At 41.2% G+C, this 17606-nt stretch overlaps 1 protein-coding gene across 1 annotated transcript in view; it reads left to right on the top strand.

Moving 5' to 3' along the window:
• The window catches only part of tmlhe (trimethyllysine hydroxylase, epsilon), a 51453-nt gene extending 34070 nt beyond the window's left edge, over positions 1–17383 (top strand). The window contains 3 exon segments of the mRNA XM_063059811.1: positions 620–856; positions 2119–2257; positions 16433–17383. Coding sequence (XP_062915881.1) covers positions 620–856; positions 2119–2257; positions 16433–16615 — 559 coding nt within the window. The 3' untranslated portion in view covers positions 16616–17383.
• Positions 17384–17606: the final 223 nt, after the last annotated feature.

Raw genomic sequence — 17606 nt, 5'->3', positions numbered from 1 at the left:
TGCCATCTTCCCTTATGTTTTCTCCTGGCTCCTGCCAAAAAGACCTTAATCCATATCAGTGTTCGTCACAAAAACCTCTCTGCCCAGCGTGCTCTAGAACTTTCTCCCAATTCCAGCATCCTGATTGGGTGACGCAACATTCCTAAGTTGAGCAACATGGCTCCTTATCTTTAGCTCATATCCGAACATGCTAAAAGTAGAACAGACTGCTCTTGCAGAACTGGTAAAATGAAATACCTACAGCATAGCAGTAAAATTCTTAACCAGGGTGTTACATGTATATCCTTTAAGGAGTATGAAAGATGTGGATGAGTGAAATTAGGACAGGATAACCCAAATACTTCTCTGATTTTTGCCAATGTTTTGCTTAATCTCAAGATGTACCTTCAGTTAAAATATAATGTAGTTATTGAATGATATTGAATTCTGAAATTTTAAACTGTGCATTTAATTTTAGTCTGTAATGCATAGGATATTAGATTAAAGACTGTTCTTCTGCTTAGTATACTTAGTTCTAATTTACACTCTTCTGGAAGCTGAAGGGACTTTAGTTAGTCATCTGCTACTGAGTGTAAATGAATGTGCTTCATCTAATTCTGTTATTTTTTTTAAATACAAGAGTTCAGTTGTTTCATTGTCTGAGGCATGATGGAACTGGTGGAAGAACTTTGTTGGAAGACGGTTTTAATGCTGCAGAAAATGTACGGAAACAAAGTCCTGATAACTTTGATTTACTCACTAAAATGCCAATCAAGCATGAATACATAGAGAATGTAGGACAATGTCACAACCACATGATTGGAATTGGACCAGTTCTGAATGTTTATCCATGGAATAACGAATTGTATTTGATAAGGTGAGAGCAAGCACCAAATGTGTTGATCTTGTTATTTCTCTGGTAGAATAAACAGACTGCCCAAAGATGTTCCGTAAGGCATCAATACTGTCTATCCATCAGGAGAACTGCAAGTTAGCTGCTCAAGAGTTTTTAGATTGGTAAATTTGGACCATTCCTTTATCATATGATCACATTAACCTTCTTGTTACTGCTGTAGATTGAGCCAAGATGAGCTGAAAGCAGCTTTCAATTCAGACTGAAAGCAAATTAAAGTTTCTTTTCTCTTCCTTCCCCACGAATTTACATTTTCCAGCTGCTTTGCTCAAATTTTTAAATCTTTTTTTAGTTGTATAAATGATGAATTTCAGCCACAGATTTGCTGAAAGGTATACCATTTTAACTAATTTTGACACCTGTTTATTTTCAAATTGGGATCAACAAGAATAGCTTTGAGTTCCCATTTCCTGCACTTCCTCCTTCCACTGCCATGACCAACTCCACCACGAAGCCCTATTTGCAATTGTAGCAGTTTAGACCAGTTATGACTGGGGTTTACACCATCTCGTGAGCATACTCCAACCTATCATGACTTTATGACACCCAAATCTTGCCCAAACCCATGGTCTTCTATGGAAGTGGATGAGGACCCCATACAAAGTTACACCATGCTCTGCATCAGTCATGATTCCTTCATGTTTACTGGATCAAAACCTAAATGGATCTCAACTTTGGTGGTACTGAATACCTTCATACAAACCGCAGCAGTGTATGAAAGCAGCTCATGACTATCTCATCAGTGATAACTGAATGCTAACTTTGTGATTCATGCTTGTATCCTATTTGAATAGTTTTCAGTGCCCTTGATTGGTTAAATGGAAGATTCATGGAACATGAAATATTTTTGGTTGTGTATCTTAGTGCTGTACTGGATTGAGCTAAACTTTTAAGTTCTGGAGAAATTACAGCATGGAAATTAGCTATCATTTGCAAAGTAAGATTGATGCTTATCTTGTGTAGTAATCCCAAATGAATGAACGTCCTAGATTGTGTCATTTCACTCGGATGTAATACCCTTTAAATGTTTTATTGTCTGTTTCAATTGATAATTCTTATAAAGTGATTGTACGCCCTCTTGTTCTATTCCTCATGGTAAAGTTTTCTTTGCAGTTTTCAATCTCTTGCATTTATTGTTCTTAAATCTGCACCAGAAAAAACTTTGTAGTCTGCAAGTAATTTGTTCCCTAATAATTGGAATGTTATTCTAAACTAACTTTCTACAGATATAACAATTATGATAGAGCTGTTATTAGCACAGTGCCTCATGATGTAGTCCACCAATGGTACATTGCACACAGAGCCCTTACTACAGAACTCAGAAAGCCAGAGAATGAAGTATGGGTGAAACTAAAGCCTGGAAAGGTAAGGAAACAAAGTCAATCTGTTCCAAATTGTTTAAGTTATAAATATTGCAATAATTTCCTGCTATTCTCATCTTGTACAGATGCAGTTTGTTGTTGAGGCTGTATGCACATTCATATGATAAAACTACATTGATAACAATTAGTCACAAACCATTTTATTTGTAATAACCATGGTTGTTTCCAAGAAGACTAGGTGAACTAAAGTAAATTTAAATGACTTGCTATGTTATAGATTCAAGTCCTGGGTTATATGCAGTTGAAGTAATAATTGCAATAAGATAATGGTTTGAGAGTTTAACAAAAATGAGATCTGTGGGGTTAGCTTATCACAACACAAATTTATTTTTATATAGTAAGAGGGATGATATTCTGTTGACACTGGATCAACCCACCTGAGTTTTCTTCAACACTTGTAGTGAATATTGTGGAATGCCAGCCACTGTGTGTTTTATTCAAAATTAATTTTTAAGAATCACTTTATAAATCATTTAACTTCGCTGCATTGTAGAGCATTGAATGGAATACATTGTGGCAAACAACTATTCATTCCACGTTCTCCCTTCTTTTGTAGTTTCAGCATCTCTTACTGACATCCCTTTCTAACATTTTAAGGACTAATGTAGGTTGATTTTAAGTACTTTATCAAGAAAAAGATTATTAAAGCTAACTACATCTGTTATGCCATAGAGTTCATTATTCATTTATTGACCTTTATTGCTCCTCTATTTTGTAGTAATTGCTTCAAAGATGAGCAAAAAAGAAACTGCTCTAAGGTGCTGGTCTGTTTGCCATTAAATAACCATTTTCTGTTTACTCACTCTACCTGATGAAGATGTTTGTAGGCTGTCCTACATGGTATGAGTTTAATTTGGCTCAAATTCAAAGTAAATGTTATTATCAAAGTACATGTATGTCACCATAGACAACCCTGAGATTCATTTTCTTGTGGGCATGCTCAACAAATCTATAGAATAGTAACTATAACAGGATCAATGAAAAATCAACCAGAGTGCAGAAGATGTCAAACTATGAAAATTATGGTTATGATTATGAAGACACGTAGTCCTCTGTTATTGTCATTTAGTAATGCATGCATTAAGAAATGATACATTATTTCCTCTGGTGTGATATCACAAAACACAGGACAAACCAAGACTGAAAAAACTGACAAAACCACATAATTATAACATATAGTTACAACAGTGCACAATACCATAACTTGATGAAGAAGTCCGTGAGCACAGTAAAGTTCAAAGTTTCTCAAATGTCCCACATCTCACGCAGACGCGAGAAGGAAGAAAAACTCTCCCTGCCATGCCGACCACAATCCGACTCTGAGTCATCCGAAAACTTCGAGCCTCCGACACCAGGTACTGAGCGCCATCTCTGTCCGAAGGATTCGACCTCCTTCTCGGTCGCCAAAAGCAGGCAAGGCCAGGGATTTTGAGGCCTACCCTCCGAAAGATTCATGACCACACAGTAATGACAGCAGCAAATCGGCGTTTCAGAAATTTCTCCAGATGTTCCTCTGTGCTTTTACGTCCATTCTCCATCAAATCAGCATTGTCCACGGCCCCTATTTAACGGATACGATATCATGTTTCACCGGAGAGCAGCGCACACACAGCGCACCGCCATCTTAACCTCCCGAATTCAAATATAAATGAAATTATAAACATTAATAGCAATAGCAATAAGTAATCAGAACGTGAGACGAAGAATCTTGAAAGTGAATCCGTTGGTTGTGGGAACATTTCAATGATGGGGTGAGTGAAGTTATCCTCTTTTGTTCAAGAGCCTGATGGTTAAGAAGTGTAACTCCTAACCCTGGTGTTGCAAGTTCTGAGGCTCTTTGTACCTTGCACCTGATTGTAAGGTATTGTGTGAGTATTCGCAGCATCAGAGTGCGTATGACGTCAGGACATGGAAAAGATTTAAAAAAGGAAGTCTGGTGAATAAACGTGGTCATAGTCATACTTTATTGATCCTGGGGGAAATTGGTGAATAAACGTGGTCATAGTCATACTTTATTGATCCTGGGGGAAATTGGTTTTCGTTACAGTTGCACCATAAATAATAAATAGTAATAGAATCATAAATAGTTAAATAGTAATATGTAAATTATGAAATAAGTCCAGGACCAGCCTATTGGCTCAGGGAGTCTGACCCTCCAAGGGAGGAGTTGTAAAGTTTGATGGCCACAGGCAGGAATGACTTCCTATGATGCTCTGTGTTGCATCTCGGTGGAATGAGTCTCTGACTGAGTGTACTCCTGTGCCCACCCAGTACATTATGTAGTGGATGGGAGACATTGACCAAGATGGCATGCAACTTAGACAGCATCCTCTTTTCAGACACCACCGTGAGAGAGTCCAGTCCATCCCCACAACATCACTGGCCTTACGAATAAGTTTGTTGATTCTGTTGCTGTCTGCTATCCTCAGCCTGCTGCCCCAGCACACAACAGCAAACATGATAGCACTGGCCACCACAGACTCGTAGAACATCCTCAGCATCATCTGGCAGATGTTAAAGGACCTCAGTCTCCTCAGGAAATAGAGACGGCTCTGACCCTTCTTGTAGACAGCCTCAGTGTTCTTTGACCAGTCCAGTTTATTGTTAATTCATATCCCCAGGTATTTGTAATCCTTCACCATGTCCACACTGACCCCCTGGATGGAAACAGGGGTCACCGGTGCCTTAGCTCTCCTCAGGTCTACCACCAGCTCCTTAGTCTTTTTCACATTAAGCTGCAGATAATTCTGCTCACACCATGTGACAAAGTTTCCTACCGTAGCCCTGTACTCAGCCTCATCTCCCTTGCTGATGCATCCAACTATGGCAGAGTCATCCGAAAACTTCTGAAGATGACAAGACTGTTCAATCTACAGCGGTGTCCGAGTCACATCAATATTACATGGTGTCAGAAGAAAACGCGAAAAATAAAAAGGAAGAGAAGACACGTAAAAGATGTCACAGTTACAGCCACCGTCAAGTTTAAGCCTACAAGGTAATCTTGCTGAAAACTGGAAAATATGGATCCAGAAGTTTGAGCTGTTTTGCACTGCTAGCGGCCTAGCTGAAAAGACGGAGAAAGTGCAATGTGCTACGTTTCTGCACGTGGCCGGAGAAGAGGCAATAAAAGTTTGCAACACGTTTGTCTTCCAAGATGAAGACCAAGATAAAATTGAAGTGATGAAGAAAAAGTTTCAAGATTACTGTGAACTGAGAAAAATCTTACCATTCATCTGACACATGTTTTTTACGAGGGCTCAAGGACCAACGGAGACCATAGACGCCTATGTAACAGATTTGAAGAGCAAGGCAAAAGACTGTGAGTTCGGAAAACTGCATGATTCTTTAATACGTGACAGGATTGTATGCAGCATACGAGATGATCAAGTGAGAAGCAGGCTAATGAGAGAGGCGGATCTTACATTAGAAAAGGCGATTGACATTTGCCGTGCCAGCGAGATCACGTAAAGTCAGGTTAAGGTGCTCAATGAAGAGATTGAAGTGCACAAAATAAAACCTGTGAAAACTGACAAGAGTAGGACAAAGCCAGCTCCACAGGATGATCAAAAGGAAGTTAACTGCAACAGATGTGGTTATAAACACGGATACAGAAAATGTCCAGCCTTTGGTCAGACATGCAAGTTATGCCAGAAAAGAAATCACTTTGCAAAGATGTGCAGATCAAAGGAGACCGCAAGGAAAATGCATGCTGTGGAACAGAGTGAGGGCAACAGTGACATGTTCATTGGCACAGTTGAAGTGGAACAGGAGGTATGCATCATGATTATTGACAATGCAGAGATGGAGGATGAAGATGATTGGACCCAAGATCTGATAATAAACAGGAGGAAAGTAACATTTAAGCTTGACATTGGGGCAAAGTGCAATGTAATGTCGGCAGAAACATTCAACTCACTGGACATCAGAGGAAGACTGGAAAAATCCACCTGCAAGCTTATTGCATATTTCGGCCACAAGACGGCGCCACTGGGCAAAAAAGCACTCACCTGTGTGTACAAAGGTCAAAATACAAGATTGAGTTTGAAATAGTACAGCAACATGTTTCAGCAATACTGGGCAAAGCAACATGCACAAAGCTAGGCCTGGTGAAGCGAATCTATGGTGTTGAAAAAGAAAATGACATTCTCAAAGACTTTGATGACTTGTTTTCTGGATTAGGATGTTTACTAGGGAAACACCATATCAAGATTGATCCAACTATTGCACCAGTCGTGCATGCCCCAAGAAAGATTCCAGTAGCTCTCAGGGATCAAGTAGTGGAGGAGCTACACAGAATGGAACAGATGTGAGTCATAACAAGACAAATAGAACCGACCGACTGGGTGAATAGTATGGTGACAGTGGTCACAGAAAAAAAGATGAGGATTTGCATGGATCCACAAGATCTCAACCAAGCCATCAAAAGAGAGCACTATCTGCTGCTCAAGGTTGAAGAGGTTGTCTCCCGCATGCTTAATGCAAAATACTTTTCAGCATTAGAAGCAAATCAAGGCTTCTGGCATCGTTTCCTGCGTCTGCCCTTTGGGATTTCTTCTGAATCAGAGGTATTCCAGAGATCCGTGGCACAAATGATTGAAGGCCTGGACAGGGTGGTGAACATCATTGATGATTTGCTGATATGGGGTGATACAATTGAGGAACATGATCAGAGACTGAGGAAGCTCCTGGAAAGGGCACGCGAGTATAACCTAAAACTGAACAAAAGTAAATGTAAGATCAGAACTACAGAGATCAAATACATAGGTCATGTGCTCAGTGCTGATGGGCTAAAACCAGATGATGAAAAGGTCAGAGCTGTGGTACAGCTACCACCACCCAAAGACTAGCAAGAACTATTGAGGTTCATGGGCATGATACAGTACCTTGCCAAATTCATTCCCAAATTATCAGAGGTCAGCGCTCCACTCTGAAAGCTACTAGAGGGCAACACTGAATGGCATTGGGAAGATGAACAAAAGAGAAGTTTTGACACATTGAAGCAGTTGGTTACCAATGCACCAGCACTCAAGTTCTACGATGTCAATAAACCAGTGACGATGTCTGTGGATGCCAGTCTGGAAGGAATAGGAGCTGTTATACTGCAGGATGGGAGGCCTGTGGCGCATGGATCACGAGCACTTACGGACTGCCAATGCTGATATGCTCAAATCCAGAAGGAATTACTCGCCATAGTTTATGGGTGTGAGAAGTTCCACCAGTATGTATATGGCAAAGAAATCCAGGTTGAGAGTGATCACAAACCACTTGAGAGCATCTTCAAAAAGCCACTCCACCACGCTCCTATGAGGCTGCAAAGGATGCTTCTCCGGCTACAGAGGTACACTCTCACAGTCACCTATTCAGGAAAAGAACTGCACGTCGCTGATACTTTGAGCCATGCTTACCTCAAAGAGCAAAAGGAAGAGTTACTAGGAAGAGAGCTGGAGGTCAACTGGGTTACACCTCAGCTACCCATCTCTGAGGAGAAGTTGAACATGTTCAGGAAAGTGACTGCAGATGATCCTGAAATGCAAATGCTAAGAGACATTACAATGAATGGATGGCCAGCAGAAAGAAAAGATATTCCAAAGGAAATGCAGAAATACTAGATATTTAAAGAGGAAATCAGCTATGCATCAGGACTAATGTTTAAAACAGCAGAACTCATCGTACCAAACCAAATGAGACAGGAAATGCTCAACAGAATTCATGAGTCACACCTGGTGATAGTGAAATGTAAAGAAAGAGCAAGGGACATTCTCTATTGGCCAGGCATGTCAACTCAGATAGAAGACATTGTGTCTCAGTGTGCTGTCTGTAATGAAAACAAAAACAGCAATCCAAGAGAGCCTCTGCTTCCCCACTCACTACCAGGAAGACCATGGGAGAAGATTGGCACAGATCTCTTTCACTACAATGGTACAGAATATCTGCTTTGTGTGGACTACTATTCAAAATATCCGAAGCTCACCAAGTTAATTGACACGTCCAGTCGAGGTGTCATTACCGCAATGAAGTCAACATTCACAAGACATGGTATTCCAGATATTGTCCTTAGTGACAATGGTCCACAATATGCCAGTGGTGAGTTCAGAGGGTGCTCAGAAAGCTGGGAATTTCAACATGTTACGTCCAGTCCAGGGCACGCTCAGTCTAATGGACAAGCAGAGAGAGCTGTACAAGCTGTCACGAACATGCTCAAGAAGGCACATTGCAGCAACGGTGACCCTTACATTGCTCTGCTTGAATACCGCAACACACCGATTGAGGGTGTGGGGTTCTCTCCTGTACAGCTGTTGATGGGACGTCCTCTGAAGTCCAAACTGCCAACATCCACAACTCTACTGACTCCTGAAGGTAATCCTCAAGTACATGACAAGCAAAAGTACAAGCAAATAAAGCAAAAGAGTTACTATGACAGACATACAAGACAGTTGCCAGATCTGCATACAGGTGAAAATGTCAGAATACAGAGAGGAGACACTTGGCAACCGGCTGTGGTTGTGAACAGACATCAGCAACCAAGATCCTTCATAGTTTGCACGTCGGATGGAAGAGTCTACAGGAGGAACGGGAAGCATCTGCTGAAGACAGGCGAGAGGGAGTTTCCATGTACAGATGCACAGGACATTTCCACAGATACAGACCTGGAAACAAACGACACCAAGAGTGATGCAGACAGCAAAGACACAGAGGCCACTCGAGAGACTGACACGGATGAAGGACAAGCAGAGTCACAGTTGTATCACACACGGTCTGGGAGACAAGTCAAACTTCCAGCTAGATACAGAGACTAGACATACGGTTTGAGGAAAAGTCACACATGTCATAAGTTCCAAGGTGTGAAATAAAAGGTTTATTAGTCTATGTTAGTAAAAGAAAATACACTGCTGGTAGTATTGTAAGATACAATGCAGAATACAGTACAAGAAGGTAAGATTTTCTTTAGTTTATGTCATGGTTGTTGCACTGTAAGAAGGGCATACCTAGAGGCATTGTTTTGGTAATTCACAGTGTTGTAAAAAAATCTTGAGAAGGGGGATGTAATGTATTGTGTGAGTATTCATAGCGTCAGAGTGCGTGTGACGTCAGGACGTGGAGAAGTAAAAAATGGAAGCCTGGTGAATAAACGTGGTTGTTCAATCTACAGCGGTGTCTGAGTCACATCAATATTACACTGATGGCAGTAGCTGCAAGAAAAGAGCATGACCTGGATGGTGGGAATTACTGATGAGAGATGCTGCCCTCCTATGATGGTGTTTCATGTAGATGCACTCAACGGTTGGGAGGGCTTTACCGGTGACGTATTGGGCCGAATCCACTACTTTTTGTAGGATTTTCCATCCATGGGCATTGGTGTTTACATACCAGGATCTGATGCAACCAGTCAATGCACTCTCCACTACACACCTATAGAAGATGTGTAGTGGAGAATATATTCTTCATGTATCCTGCAGCTTGCAATATTTTGAGCTGGGGACAGGGAATTGTGGGGTTTGATATGGAGAGGGAAGTACAGTGCTGTGCAAAAGTCTTGGGCACCTAAGATGTTTTATATAAATTTTGTTTAGATGTTTATTTTTGTCTCCTGCATTAGGGTGTCAATAGAAAAGAGCAAATTTTAGATTTCCAAACATTAATTTTCCAAAAATTTAAATGTTAGAGAATTTTTAAAAATTTGTTAAAGAAAGTAACATGTAATAAGTAATCTAATAAAAAGCTTGTAAACACGAGGAATTCTGCAGATGCTGGAAATTCAAGCAACACACATCAAAGTTGCTGGTGGACGCAGCAGGCCAGGCAGCATCTCCAGGAAGAGATACAGTCGATGTTTCAGGCCGAGACCCTTCACCAGAACTAACTGAAGGACGAGTTTGTAAGAGATTTGAAAGTGGGAGGGGGAGGGGGAGATCCAAAATGATAGGAGAAGACAGGAGGGGGAGGGATGGAGCCAAGAGCTGGACAGTTGATTGGCAAAAGGGATACGAGAGGATCATGGGACAGGAGGCCCAGGCAGAAGGAAAAGGGGGAGGGGGGGAATGACCATGGACACTTTCAAAGCGATTGCGCAACCACCAACTGCGACTCCAGCCTTGAACTCCAGGCCGGGTCTTTATGTGCTGCTATTGTGACTCCCGTCTCCCCTTCTCACACCACCACTCTGCAACCCTGTCTCTCTCAGATCCCACCATCAGCTCCTGGGCCCTCAGAGGCTCCATCTTCCTCTCACCCCAACCCTCCCTGATCCCAGCTCTCATCCATGCTGGGTCTTTACCATCCCCTCTGACCTTCAACTGTCTGAGGCAGAACGCTCTGTCCTCAGTAAGGGCCTCACCTTTGTCCCCCTTCATCCATGCCTCAGCGAGTTCTGCATTCGCCATGATGCGGAACTCTTCTTCCTCCGTCTCCGAGCGTACTTCTTCGGCAAGGACTCTTCCAATGACCCCTTCTCCCGTCTTCAACCCTCCTCCTCTTCATGGTCACCCCGCACTGGGTCTTCTGCCTGCTCTGGATCTCTTTATTGCTAACTGCTGACGGGACATCAACCGTCTTGACTTCACCGTACCTTGTTCCAATTCCAACTTCACTCCTTCGGAACGCTCTGCTCTCCACTCCCTCCGCACTAATCCTAACCTTACTATTAAACCCTCTGATAAGGGGGGTGCTGTTGTAGTCTGGCGTACTGACCTCTACCTTGCCGAGGCACAGTGACAACTCACGGATACCTCCTCTTATTTACCCGTTGATCGTGACCCCACTAAGGAGCACCAGGCCATTGTCCCCCACACCATCACCGACTTTATCCGCTCAGGGGATCTCCCATCCACTGCTACCAACCTTATAGTTCCCACACCTCACACTTCCCGTTTCTACCTCCTACCCAAGATCCACAAACCTGCCTGTCCTGGCAGACCTATTGTCTCAGCTTGCTCCTGCCCCACCGAACTCGTTTCTGCATACCTCGACATGGTTTTATCCCCCCTTGTTCAATCCCTTCCTACCTATGTTCGTGACACTTCTCATGCTCTTAAACTTTTCGATGATTTTAAGTCCCCTGGCCCACACTGCTTTATTTTCACCATGGATGTCCAGTCCCTATATGCTTCCATCCCCCATCAGGAAGGTCTCAAAGCTCTCTGCTTCTTTTTGGATTCCAGATCTAATCAGTTCCCCTCTAACACCACTCTGCTCCGGCTAGCGGAATTAATCCTTACTCTTAATAATTTCTCCTTTGGCTCCTCCCACTTCCTCCAAACTAAAGGTGTAGCTATGGGCACCCGTATGGGTCCTAGCTATGCCTGTCTTTTTGTTGGCTTTGTGGAACAATCTACGTTCCAAACCTATTCTGGTATCCGTCCCCCACTTTTCCTTCGCTACATCGATGACTGCATTGGCGCTGCTTCCTGCATGCATGCTGAGCTTGTTGACTTCATTAACTTTGCCTCCAACTTTCACCCTGCCCTCAAGTTTATCTGGTCCATTTCCAACACCTCCCTCCCCTTTCTAAATCTTTCTGTCTCTATCTCTGGAGACAGCTTATCCACTGATGTCTACTATAAGCCTACTGACTCTCACAGCTATCTGGACTATTCCTCTTCTCACCGTCTCTTGCAAAAATGCCATCCCCTTCTCGCAATTCCTCTGTCTCCACCGCATCTGCTCTCAGGATGAGGCTTTTCATTCCAGGACGAGGGAAATATCCTCCTTTTTTAAAGAAAGGGGCTTCCCTTCCTCCACCATCAACTCTGCTCTCTAACGCATCTCCCCCATTTCACGCACATCTGTTCTCACTCCATCCTCCCATCACCCCACCAGGAATAGGGTTCCCCGGTCTTCACCTACCACCCCACCAGCCTCCGGGTCCAACATATTATTCTTCGTAACTTCCGCCACCTCCAACAGGATCCCACCACTAAGCACATCTTTCCCTCCCCCCACCTCTGCTTTCCGCAGGGATCGCTCCCTACGTGACTCCCTTGTCCATTCGTTCCCCCCCCCATCCCTCCCCACTGATCTCCCTCCTGGAACTTATCCTTGTAAGCGGAACAGGTGCTACACCTGCCCTTACACTTCCTCCCTTACCACCATTCAGGGCCCCAGACAGTCCTTCCAGGTGAAGTGACACTTCACCTGTGAGTCGGCTGGGGTGATATACTGCATCTGATGCTCCCAATGTGGCCTTCTGTATATTAGCGAAACCTGATGCAGACTGGGAAATCGTTTTGCTGAACACCTACGCTCTGTCCGCCAGAGAAAGCAGGATCTCCCAGTGGCCACACATTTTAATTCCACATCCTGTTCCCATTCTTTCTTTTTTTTTAAATCTTTTTATTAATTTTTCAAAATTACAAACTCAATAACAAAGTTGGTACACAGAGATTGGAAAAATGTTCATCAACATATATAAAATGAATTTTAAGTAACACAGATATAAAAGACTTCCAAACTCATAATGAGATTAAACATTAAAAAAGAAATAAAAAGAAAAAATATATATAAACAAAATAAAACCCAAAAGAAAAAGAAGAAAAAAAAACCCCAAGAAAAAAAAACAAAACAGGGCTAGACCAACAGCTTATATCGGACATTTTCAACAATGTCGTTAACTCCGCTCCTCTCCTCATACAATTTAAGTTTAGAAAAAAGATTCGGAAAGGTCAGATTACATCATATGAGAATGTTGCATAAAAGGTTTCCAAGTTTCTTCAAATTTAACCGAAGGGTCAAAAATATCACTTCTAATTTTTTCCAAATTTAAACTTAATATGGTTTGAGAAAACCACTGGAATATAGTTGGAGGATTAGTTTCCTTCCAGTTCAACAAAATAGATCTTCTCGCCATTAAAGTAACAAAAGCTATCATTCGACAGGCTGAAGAAGACAAAGATCTATGTTCTACCATTGGCAATCCAAAGATTGCCGTAATAGGATGGGGTTTTAAATCGAAGCATAGAACTGTTGAAATAATATCAAAAATGTCTTTCCAATATTTTTCCAAAAGTGGACAGGACCAAAACATATGAGTTAAAGAAACCACTTCAGAGTGACATCTATCACAAGTAGGGTTTATATGGGAATAAAAACGAACTAGTTTATCTTTGGACATATGAGCTCTGTGTACTACTTTAAATTGTATTAAAGTATGTTTAGCACATATAGAAGAAGTACTAACTAATTGAAAAATTTTATCCCATTTCTCTGTAGGTAGGGAAAGTTGAAGTTCCCTTTCCCATTCATTTTTAATTTTATCAGATATATCTGGCTGTAATTTCATAATTATATCATAAATTATTGCTATTAATCTCTTCTGCAAAGGATTAAAGCCTAAAATTTTATCAAGAGTGCCAGAAGGATTGGAAGTCGGAAAGGTAGGCAATGTAATATTTAAAAAATTTCTTATTTGTAAGTATCTAAAAAAGTGGGATCTAGGCAAATCAAATTTCTCAGATAACTGCTCAAAAGACATAAAGCAGTTATCCAAAAATAAATCGTGAAAACATATTATGCCTTTCGTTTTCCATATCAAAAAAGCTTGGTCCATTACCGAAGGTTGGAAAAAAAAATTAGACATAATAGGACTTGATAACATAAATTCATTCAGGCCAAAAAATTTACGAAATTGAAACCATATTCGCAATGTATGTTTAACTATAGGGTTGAAAATGTGTTTATTCAATTTAGATAGTGCAAAAGGCAATGAAGTTCCTAAAATGGAGGCTAAAGAAAACCCTTGTACAGAATGGCCTTCAAGGTTTACCTAATGTGGGCTTGGAGTTATATTCCAATCTTGTGTCCAAAATATTAAGTATCGGATATTAATTGCCCAGTAATAAAATCTTAGGACAGGCAATGCCAAACCACCTTCTTTCTTAGATTTCTCTAAGTATTTTTTACTTAATCTGGGATTTCAATTTTGCCATATATAAGAAGAAATTTTAGAGTCAATAATATGAAAAAAAGATTTAGGAATAAAAATCGGTATCGCTTGAAATAAATATAAAAATTTGGGTGAAATAATCATTTTAAAAGCATTAATACGGCCAATCAATGATAGAGACAAAGGGGACCATTTGCGTTCCCATTCTGATATGTCTACCCACAGCCTCCTCAACTGTAAAGATGAAGCCACACTCAGGTTGGAGGAACAACACCTTATATTCCGTCTGGGTAGTCTCCAACCTGATGGCATGAACATTGACTTCTCTAACTTCCGCTAATGCCCCACCTCCCCCTCGTACCCCATCCGTTATTTATTTATATACACACCTTCTTTCTCTCTCTCTCTCTTTCTCCCTCTGTCCCTCTGACTATACCCCTTTCCCATCCTCTGGGTATGTTTCCCCCCCACTCCCCCTTTTCCTTCTCCCTGGGCCTCCTGTCCCATGATCCTCTCATATTCCTTTTGCCAATCACCTGTCCAGCTCTTGGCTCCATCCCTCCCCCTCCTGTCTTCTCCTATCATTTTGGATCTCCCCCTCTCCCTCCCACTTTCAAATCTCTTACTAACTCGTCCTTCAGTTAGTCCTGGCGAAGGGTCTCGGCCCGAAACGTCGACTGTACCTCTTCCTAGAGATGCTGCCTGGCCTGCTACGTTCACCAGCAACTTTGAAATAAAAAGCTTGATTACTTTATAGGTATATAGCCTAGTTTTCATGTTTGTGATTGGATAACAAACAGGATGCTAATGATCAATGACATAATGAGTTGAATGAACTAATCTGATTAACTGAAACAGAAATGGGTGTAGAAGGAATCAAACTGGGCAAAGGACAACCAAACTAAAAGGTGATGGTGTGGCAGATGTGACAGTTTAACCTTCAAACCATCAATTCTTACACCATGGCAAGAGTAAGCATAGCAACAAGACAGAAGGTGGTAATCCTGCATCAGCAAGGTCTCTCCCAAGCAGAAATTTCACAGCAGACAGGAGTTTCGTGATGTGCTATCCAAACTCTTCCAAAGAAAAGGAGGAAGTTGAGGACCAGAAACACAGTGGTTGGAAATGGAAATGGAGTGCAGCAGATGAGAGATACATCAAACTGAAGTCCCTTCTAAATTGGAAGAAGACTAGCACTGCTATCAGCTCTGAATTCACAGAAATGACTGGAACCCAAGTAACTCCTCTTCAGTCCAGAGGGGTTTTGTCAGAAGTGGTCTTCACGGAAGAGTTGTTGCCAAAAAGCCATTCCTTCGCAGTGGGAAACAAAGCCAAGAGATTCACCTATGCACAAAAACACAAGGACGGGGGGTGCTGAACAATAGCAGCAAGTGCTCTGGACTAATGAGACTAAATTTGAAATTTTTGGCTCGAACAAGAATCATTTTGTCCATAGAAGAGTTGGAGAGCGCTACATGGATGAGTGTCTGTTGCCAACAATGAAGCATGACTGAGGTCCCCTGCAGGTTTGGGGCTGTGTTGCTGCAGATGGAGTTAGTGATCTGGTCAGAATTAATGGAATCCTCAATGCTAGGGAAGTACAAGCAAATTCTCATCCATCATGCAATCCCATCAGGGAGGCGTCTGACAGTTCCAACTTCATTCTGCAGCAGAACAATGACACAAGCACATGACTAAGGTCATAAAGCACTATCTTCAGCTGATCTGCAATAAATGGCATTATTTCCAGAGTGACCTGACCTCAATGTCATCGAGGTTGCCTGGGATTACCTGGAGAGGTAGAAGCAGTGAAGTTTGTAGAAGTTCTGTGGCAATTTCTCTAAGATGCTTGGAATAACCTACCAGCCGACTTCTTATTAAACTGCACAAGTGTACCAAAGAAAATTGCAGTTTAAAGGCAAAGGGTGGTCACACCAACTATTGATTTGATTTAATTTTTTTTTACTGTTTCTGCTCTTTCTAGTATTTTTTGATATTTAGAAACTTTTCCTTTCATTGTTTTTGAAAGCATCATCACTTTACAGAATGTTTTTTACATGTGCCTATGGCTTTTGCATGATACTGTATATTCCAAACTTGAGCAGTTGATTAATTAGGGAATGTGCAAATGATCTGTATGCTATTTGGGATCTGGAACTGTTCTGGAATGGGATGGATGGGGAGAAAGAGGAACACTTTTGGTAATATATGTTCTTTATAGGAACTATTTCACGTGGGCTAAAATGGTAGTGATAATATGACTACTCGTGTCCATTACAGGTTCTATTTATAGATAACTGAAGAGTCTTTCATGGATGCGATGAATTCACTGGCTACCGATGACTTTGTGGATGTTATCTGATGAGAGATGATGTGCTGAATACTGCAAAATCTTGGCATCCAGATTTAAAAATGCTGCTGAACTTGAAGACAAATTATGTGGCAAGAATTCTCGCTCCTTGAAGATTTTTAGATGCAATTAATGGAGCATGTACTCTTACTAAGTTACTGAAAGACTATGCATTGATTGAACTATTTTTCAAATAAACTTGTATTTTACCTTCATTGCACAATTAATATCATTTGCATTTGTAAGTTTTAGTGCTTGGCTGTTTGTCACCTTTTAACCTTAGCTTCTTTGTCTAGCCCAATCCACAAGAAAACTTGGCTTCTAGATGTTTATGTTAAGTAGAACACAACTGCAGAGAAATAAGTGTTTAAGAAACTTTTGGCGTTGGGGAGAAAAGGAAAGGTCTTGTGTGGTTTGGTTTGCACAGAAGGAAAGATGTCTTCATAGATTGTATCAGTGGTTAAGTGAAGAGTACTCATGACTGAGACACATCATCACAATCAGCACTAAAGTAGTGTTTGTAGTCAAGCGTTTAATCGTTCAAACAGAGACCCTAACTGCAGGTAGAATATCTGGAGGGAAAGGAGTGTTGTCCTGTGCAATATCTATCTCTAAATCACCATCACCCAATCCAGAAACTGTAATTCACATACTGCTGTTTGAGTTTGCTGTGCTGCCCTGTTTCTTCCTCACTGTAGGTGCAGTTCAGAAATATTGACGGGGAACTTTGGCTATATTAAGATGAATTTATTATGTCAGTGCAGGTTTCCCTACTTGTGCAATACTGTGCAACCTAAATTATCTAGATTTTTCTGGCTTTGGAGCACTTGAGGGACTGAGTCATAGGGAGAGATTGGACAAATTAGGACTTAGTACAGGAAACTAAGTGATTGATTCTTAATGATCATCCTATGAATCCATTAATTCCATTTGGCCTTTTGATTTTATTTTCCAAAGGCAGCTTTTGCACCTTTGATGTTTTTGATTGACTGTTATAAGGATATTTATGAATGCTGTTTTCAATTATTCAAAAAGAGCTTTCAGCCATTTATAAACATGATTTCAGAATGTATACAGTTAAAGTTCTGCTATAGTATTAAATTA

Source organism: Mobula hypostoma, chromosome 10 (genome assembly GCF_963921235.1).
Source record: "Mobula hypostoma chromosome 10, sMobHyp1.1, whole genome shotgun sequence".
In the NCBI taxonomy this organism is placed as follows: domain Eukaryota; kingdom Metazoa; phylum Chordata; class Chondrichthyes; order Myliobatiformes; family Myliobatidae; genus Mobula; species Mobula hypostoma.
Note: the sequence above shows the minus strand (reverse complement) of the source record. Positions and strands in the feature narration are given on the sequence as shown.